The sequence below is a fragment of the Arachis ipaensis genome, chromosome B03 (genome assembly GCF_000816755.2).
Source record: "Arachis ipaensis cultivar K30076 chromosome B03, Araip1.1, whole genome shotgun sequence".
Lineage (NCBI taxonomy): Eukaryota > Viridiplantae > Streptophyta > Magnoliopsida > Fabales > Fabaceae > Arachis > Arachis ipaensis.
Window position 1 is genome coordinate 627273 of NC_029787.2, and position 8025 is coordinate 635297.

At 35.2% G+C, this 8025-nt stretch overlaps 2 protein-coding genes across 2 annotated transcripts in view; one reads left to right on the top strand and one right to left on the bottom strand.

The window, feature by feature from the left end:
- LOC107634148 (PLASMODESMATA CALLOSE-BINDING PROTEIN 3-like) overlaps window positions 1–1895 on the top strand; it is a 3684-nt gene extending 1789 nt beyond the window's left edge. Inside the window, exon 3 of the mRNA XM_016337723.2 lies at window positions 1372–1895. Within this exon, the coding sequence (XP_016193209.1) occupies window positions 1372–1597 (226 nt within the window). The 3' untranslated portion in view covers window positions 1598–1895. The remainder of the gene's footprint in view (window positions 1–1371) is intronic.
- On the bottom strand, window positions 2674–7663 carry LOC107629446 (UBX domain-containing protein 1-B). The gene is made up of 12 exons (XM_016332248.2): window positions 7384–7663; window positions 6835–6985; window positions 6556–6651; window positions 5947–6023; window positions 5678–5757; window positions 5099–5159; window positions 4467–4534; window positions 4295–4376; window positions 4010–4090; window positions 3856–3933; window positions 3305–3424; window positions 2674–3097 (listed from the first exon to the last, which is right to left on the bottom strand). Exons 1-12 carry the CDS (start codon window positions 7549–7551, stop codon window positions 2921–2923), a joined length of 1239 nt encoding a protein of 412 aa, XP_016187734.1. The 5' UTR covers window positions 7552–7663; the 3' UTR covers window positions 2674–2920.

The window sequence follows — 8025 nt, forward strand, 5'->3', positions numbered from 1 at the left end:
CTTTTCTTCTGTGGCTTGCCGAATACACATATAGAGAGGCGAATTGGGAAGCCAAATAGTGGTGGCAATGTGCTGTGTTTCACTGTTTTTGTTTTGTGTTTGAGAGAGAGAGAGAGAGAGAGGTGAATGGGGGAGGTGCATCAGATTATGTTAGGACACGTGTCTCTTTGCATGAATGGTGGAAATTAGAAACGCCATTAAACCATGGCCTATTTTCTGCAAAACTATGTCCTGGTTTTTTTATTTTATTTTTCAAATGTTCCAATTCTGGCTCTGGGGTTGCACTTGCGAACTTTGGTACCTTGGTTATATGAATTTCACTATAATATCAAACATATTCTCATCCATCGGTAGATTTGGGGAGTGGGACACCCAAATGAATTAAATCTTATGTAAGTGATGATATATAATAAATATTTTGATATATTAATATAATAAGTGTGATCTTTATATAAAGACACATTTTCGAATATTACTTACCATTTTAGGTGGGGAGTAGTATCGTTTGGTTCGAGTATTTGAGTGAGTGACGCCAAATAATAGATCATGAAGCAGGGTGATGTACGGTGCACCTGTTGGTGTGGGGCTCCGACTCCATCCAACGGCTCAGGAATCATCATCATGATGAAATCCTTTTGTCGTTGTTAACTAGTTTGAATCATAGTGTCAGTGATCTGCTTTACAGTGCTAAAGTTACTAGTTTCTCTCATATGAATACATCCTTTGTTTCCATCCATTCTTTCAAATAAAATGAATAGTTTCTCATTTGCATGTAAAACCTCAAGATAAATTTATACATCACCTTTTATAATACAATAAGGTCGCTATTGAAGTCTATAGTTGGGTAGAAGGGTGGTTTTTTATGAAAGGGATTCTCTCATATGGAAAGTTATGAGTTCAATTAATGAGCTAAAAACAGAGCCATCTCTCATGGTTTCAAGTTTAGGTTCCATCAGAAAAAAGTGACATGGCAACCATGCTTATTAGGATTCGGATGATAATCATTGCTTGTAATGTGTTTGATGCTTTTTGATTTCATATGTCCTAAACCATGTAAGAAAATTAGTGATGGTTACAGGGGACAATGATGTTAATGGGGCCACTGGTTTGAGTTCTAGGTTTATTGTGCCATCTCACGTGTCATGATGAATCTTTATTTGTTGATAGGTCACACTCACATGGTTATTGCAATTTAAAAGTTCAATGTAATTGGAACTTTAACCTCAATATGTTAGGCTGAATGGTAGCGCCATGGAGTGGGACAAATTGAGATATATAAACTTTTGATTTAAAAAAAAAAAACACAACAAACAAACGTAAATTGTTGACTAAATGGTACTTGTTTTTCATTCATTCTTGTGAACTTGTTAGCACTGCTGGAGGGGGAAATACACCAAGCACAACACCTGCATTCAACAATCCGAACGTGCCGTCTCCTACGACAACAACACCAATATACGGCGGGGGCAACACCGGTGGACTAACGCCGGGAATGAACACGCCGTTCCCCGACAATTCCAGGGCAGCATCAGAGGCAACAGCCACATGGTTTCTAGGGTTGTTTTCCTCCCTTCTCATTCTAGCCATATGCATATGATGATGATCTTTGGTGAGAATAGGAAGGTTACAGTTTTGTCAGGGGTTAAAAGGGGGATCCTTTTGATGTTTATAACCTTGCTTTAATGCAATTTCATATTTTAAACATCCTTTGTATAAGGTTATAAACATTGCTGGATGGGGGCATTGTTATCCACCAGGGAAGGAAGGGCAGAGCTAGGATAGCAAATTATAGGGCTCAAGTTTAATTCACTAGATCAATTTAATTGTCCCCGTTGCAAACAGAATATTTCATCATATCATCAGCTTATAAAGCTCTATTTAGAATGAATTTCTTCCTAATCATCTTTTTTTAAATTCAGTTTATTTCAGTTCCCAGAACACTAAGCATTTTATCACGGGTGTCGATGCTAAACTGATTTGCATGAATACATTAACCATGCTAGGTGTATACAAAATTAGTCATCAGTATAAAATACATATAAAATACATATTAAAAATAAGTTTAAATTACATATACATATATATTTTTTTCAGTTGCATCAAATAAAATAAAATTATATATATGGTGATTCAATCCACTCGTCATAATTCATCAATAATAATAATAATTTTACTATAAACAACAACTATCAAATTAATCTTTAAGGGTATTAGTGTCTTTTTATATAAATTTAAGGGTATTAGTGTCTTTTTATATAAATCTGCGTCAAATTCTCTTTTGACCCTTGGAGATATTTTGCAACTGAAAATTACATGGTTTAATGGAAATGACAATATATTACGTGGATGATAAATTCTAAATTTTGAATAAATCAAATCTAATAATTATAAAATATTCAAACTTATTTTATTTCTAACTCCTATATTATATACTTGTATTCTTGGAAAATACTGATGGAATACAAATCAAGTTCATATAATTAGAATCTGAAATATGATATTATTTACTAAGCTGCCTTACGAATGAGATTTAGTTATAAACTACTGAATTTGTAAGGGGCAATAGACTGCTTACCATGTGCCAAAATTCATTACTAATAGCCTGCCAAAATTGTGAGGGGCAATAATTGCTTAATGCTTACCACAATCCAAAGTTTTGTAATTAGGCCAGTGTAAAATGGAAGTAAGAATTGCCTATTACTTATTTAATTTCATATAGTATTATAATTTACTCCAACGAAATCCCATGGAATAGAGATACAAGATTCTCTGGTAATTTAAACAGCTCTGTATAGACCTCCAAAATTTCTCCGACACAAGCATAAGTTAAACAACACAAGTTTGGTGAACAAACACTTGACTTGGAAACATTGAACAATAATAATTGTAAGGCCTGATTCAGAATATAACAGTTGCTGAACTATAGAACTCCAAAGAAGGGATTCTTAATTGCAGAGTCTAGTTCAGACCCAGCTGAATTCAGAACTGCCATCTCAACTTTGTCCCTGGGCAAAAACAAAAACTCACCACCATCAATCTTCTCAAATCCACAAATCTCCAGAAATTCAATGCCCCCCTTCAAGGCACCAACTCGTTCCTGTCGCAAACAACAAACATTACATTCAAAGCATCAGCAAGTGTTTTCTTTTTCTTTGGTAGAGAGAGAGGATGATGGAAACAAGGGGGAAGCAAGAAAGAGGGGTGAGCAATTATTAGAAGAATATATGGTTAAGGTCTGAATGTCTTGTATCGCTTGCCCATCCCAAATCTTAGATAATTTTTTCATCTTTAGGGAAATTCTTACCTGAAAAGTTTGGTTACTAAGTCGGATTTTTCTGAATTTTTCCTCGTCAGGATTTCTGGCAACATTTCCCACATAAGTAAGGAGGGTTTGGAATGCTTTCTTTACTCTGGTATCGTCCTCCTGCTCCAAGAATATAGTTTTGTAGCCAACATAAGTTACCATGTAAAGAGACATGAGTTATACTATATGCCCAAAAGTTTTGTAGCCAACATATAGGCAGCAGAAGCAAAACAGTTGACCAAATACAGTGAAATTGGCGTTGTTGGCTACAGCCTAAGCCTACACATTAGCTAAAATAGTATTGGTTACCTATACTTCCTCACCTATGTGTAACAATATAATTAACAATTAGCTACTCAACTAGCAGTGTAATGCAATAAATAAATTGCCATAGATATGGGAAACATTTAAGCATATAACAAAAGAAACAATCTTCTAAAAGCAACCGCCGGAAAGCAGTTTTAAAGAATTTTAATTCAGAGGCATATATGATATATGAATACAACCTGTGTTTCTTCATTCTTTTTTATCAAAAACAAAAAGGAAAGTACCTTGTGGTTCTGCTTGAGAGAACGCAGGCACTCTCTCATTTGTTCCGCTTTGGTGGCAGGCCTAACTGGCAGAAAACTCTGCATGCAAAAACAAATTTTCAAATAAAGAAGTACCTGGGGAAAAATTGAAACCCATTTTTGGACCCTCTCATACCTTTTTCTCCTCTACAACAGTTGAGGGTTTGGCTTCTGCAGGTTCCTCCGGAGGCAATCCAAGTTTTCGCCTTCTTTCAGCCTAACATCATAGAGGGAAAAAATTATTCTTCTGGTGGTTAAAGGCAGAGATTGAAAATCTTGCAGGAATTCTTATCTTCTTTCAAAAAGAAAAGAACACGACATGATGACCATGCTGATGTACAAACTCAAGAAAGAACAAACATGACAAAAGAAAAAAAAAGCGAGGGGAAGGGGGGGAGAGATTTGTTTGAAGAAGCTACACCTTGTCTTCTTCTAACTTCTGCTTGATTTTCTCTCTAGCCCTTCTCTCTTCCTCTTTTTCTGCTTTTCGCAATGCCAGCAACCTGCAAACGGAAACAGATTTTGCTTCAAGCTAGGTGCATTCATGACAAAAGACAGGATGCAAGATCAATAATATACTGGTTAAGCCAGACCGTTTTCTCTCATTCTCTTCTTCGATCCTCTTTGCTTCTAGCAACTCCTTGCCAATGCGAATTCTCTCCTATATAAAAAATATATATGAGACAAGTATACGTATCTGCTTGACATGTATGGACATATGTATCTTGAGATGGTGTATTAAGATTTTGCATACTGGCCCAACCTCAGAAACTTTATATACATAAATTAAGAAACAAATTCTTCAAGAGGATAACCAAAAAGATACTTCTTACTTTGGAATGTGTCACATTGCAGAGATATAATATAGCAGCTTGAAATTCATACAAGGATATGTATTCTTAGGAGCTAAAGTCTCATCCATGATGTGGGAGTAATTTACAGTATAGGTGCTTAAAAATTACCGAGGAAAGATAACCAGAAGCACTTGAGGCCCATTTATAATTGATTACTTTATTCAAGTTGTTTCATAACCAAAGACAACTCATACGTTTTGTCTCGCCTGAAATAATTTGTAAAACCTTAGGCACCTACATGGAGGTTCAAAATGGTTTTATATTCCTTAACAGGATGTATAGATATAAATGCCCACAAATATATTAAAATGCAAGCATCAATGTAAATCACCTATCGTTGTCACCAAGAGATAAGTGATTCTACAGAATACCTTTTCTCTTTCTCTTTCCATTCTCCTTTCTTCCTCTTCTTTCTTCTTGCGAGCTTTCTCCCTTAAATATTATAGATTCAAAATAAAAAGTGATAATACAAATGAAAAACCGATGATAGATAAGACTGACTATAAAAACTACCACACACAAACTATAATTCTGGACAAAAGTCAAGATATACAAGATGCTAACTAGATTATATAACAAAATCTAAACATGGCAACATAAAGTAAACAAGAACTCCAGAATACCCAGAAGCAAATTAGCAAACACAACAAGAAGACAGAAATTTCAGCAAAGCCACCATCAACACCGTCATATATAAGTTGCAGTCATTTATATAATCTGAATGCGGTATTGGAAGGCGCTAAAATCTGCAGATGCATTTCTGATAGTTGACCACTTTAAGAATGCATACAAATCAGGGTGCCCAAAATAGGTGTTTGATGCATATACACAAGCTGCTTAAGCAAAATTGAATCTGTGACCACCATGGGTACATTATATTTAAAGTTTAAACTCAAATAGCTTCACAATTCAGGCCATATGTAAATCTTATTTGACATCCAGTTTCAAACCTTAGCTCCTGTTGTTTAGCCTTCAGTTCTTCTGGGGTAAGAGAAGGTTTAGGAGCCTCAACTTTGGTATTGGCAGGTACCTGAATGAAACATCAGGTCAAGAGCTAGATATTGCAACTTAGTTATACCAAATAGATTTGACATTAAGTCATAGCATGAATTAGTCTAATTCGATTAAAAATCACAATATTAAAATCTATATCTCGTTAAACAATGTGAGTACCATGAATATGCCATATTGCCATACTAATAATGTAAACAAATCATACCAAGGGCATCTGATCTACGTCAGGGTCAGACTCATGCTCTACTATCCAATTTATGGCAGCCTCGATGCTAGCATTACCTATAGAAAGAGTCAAAGAGAGAACCAAATCCAATGTTTAATATCTACAGAGTAAATGATATCAATGTCCAAATATAAATAACATAAATAATGTAAAGTACCTAGATCTAGAGATAGTAAAAGTACACACTTTTAAAAAAATGACTATCTACAATTGTGTCAAATGCAATTGTTATCACACACAAGTATTAACAGTTTCATCTTCTTTTACCCAGTTTTCATGGATCCTCTCAATTTTTTTCCTTAATTGTTCTGTCAAGTGTGATCTGTCACCATTCAATATCTTCTCTCACATGTTTTTTCTTGGTCCCACTTAAGGAGTGTATGGTGAGGGATCACACTTGACAAAATAATTGAGAGAAAAAAGATGGAGAGGATCCATTCCCATTTTCCTCCACTACCCCCTAATAAAATGTACCATCTTTCATTTGATTTGCTTAACATAGCTGAGCCTCTTATTAGCTTTCTCGCACAAAACATAAAGAACAATATGCAGCTAAAATTATAAGAACAGAGTTGAAAGGAAACTCACCAGAATAATGAAGTGCACGTGTTGCTCGAGCTGTAGAAAATCCCATTACTTCAAGTTCCTCAACAATCGTTTTGTCAACCTCAGGAACAACCATTTCTGTATTTTAAGGCATAAAGCAATAATTACTGACCTTAAAAAGTAGATATTATCATTCACTAGCCAAAAGAATAAGGGTGAAATCTTTGAGAAGGCTTTCCAAAAACAAAGTGACACACAATATCTATTTTTAAGGTTTGTTACAGTCATGGATTAATTGAGGCTAGCAGAGTAGTAGGTAACCTGCATCTTGGCTTGCATCTGCATTGAGAGCCTCTTCTGAGGTAGCAGCTTCATCCACTTTTGGAGCCTCTAAACTTATCGGTTTGGCTGCCTCGGAAGTCTTATCTACAAACTCAGTATGCCCGGTTCTTTTCGTATGCAAATCACTTTCCTAAATGATCAATAGCATTGGGAAAGGAAAACTATCAAGAAATCAAGGCACCTTAGAAAACACTGCACAAAACAAGGTTCCTTCTTCTCCATACATAATGAAACAGAAAATTATCTCCTAGACTCAACAAATATACAAAATACACACACAAAAAGAAAGTTCGTTTGGTTTAAATCCCCCCCCCCCGGCGGTTGCAGCAGCCAACTAAAATTGAGAACCTCAAACAAGTTAAACCCTAAAATAACTGAAAATCACAGCAAGATCATAATTCATATCAGTTCATCAGCTGTTTGTAAAGATGGTTCAATTCAAAAACACGATCCAGAAGCCATGTGCTACGAAGAAATTGAGGAAACGTAAACAGGAAAAGGAGAATGAAAGAGAGATAGGGATCTAACGGTTTTGGATCGGCAGGGTTTGCCGCAAGCAGTGCAGACGAGGTTGAGAACTGCTTCGGTGGATTCGGAGAAGTTGGAGTGGTTGGTGAGCTCTGCATGCTGTTGCGCTTCCTCTACGGACCTCAACAGAGTGCCACAGTCACCACACTTGAGAGAAACCCCCGCCATTGATAGAACTTTCACAGCTTCTTCACAAAAGCACCGCAACTGTTTACTAATCGGGAAAAGGATCCGATTAGAAAATTTGTATTTGGAAAGATTGAGAGTTTAATTATTATTTTATTATTTCAAGTTAAAAAGTAATTAGATTTTTATTTTTTATTTTTACTAATTTTCTAGGAATTTGGTTTTATAAAATGGGCGTAGTTATTATTAATTTATTATTATGAAAAAATTTAGAGAGCTAACAATTTTATTGAATTTTGACCAGTAGATAACTAGCAGAAAAAGGTGAGTCATTAGATGAAATCTCACACTAATTTCACACTATTAAATTATCATTAATGGTTATTTGATAGCTATCAATCACAAAAGTTGCTGGTCTCCTAGTATTGCTCTATTATTATTATTATTATTATTTGACTCTTGTTCAGTTGTTTGAAATTAAGAATACATGTTAGTATCGTTAATTAAAAAAATGAA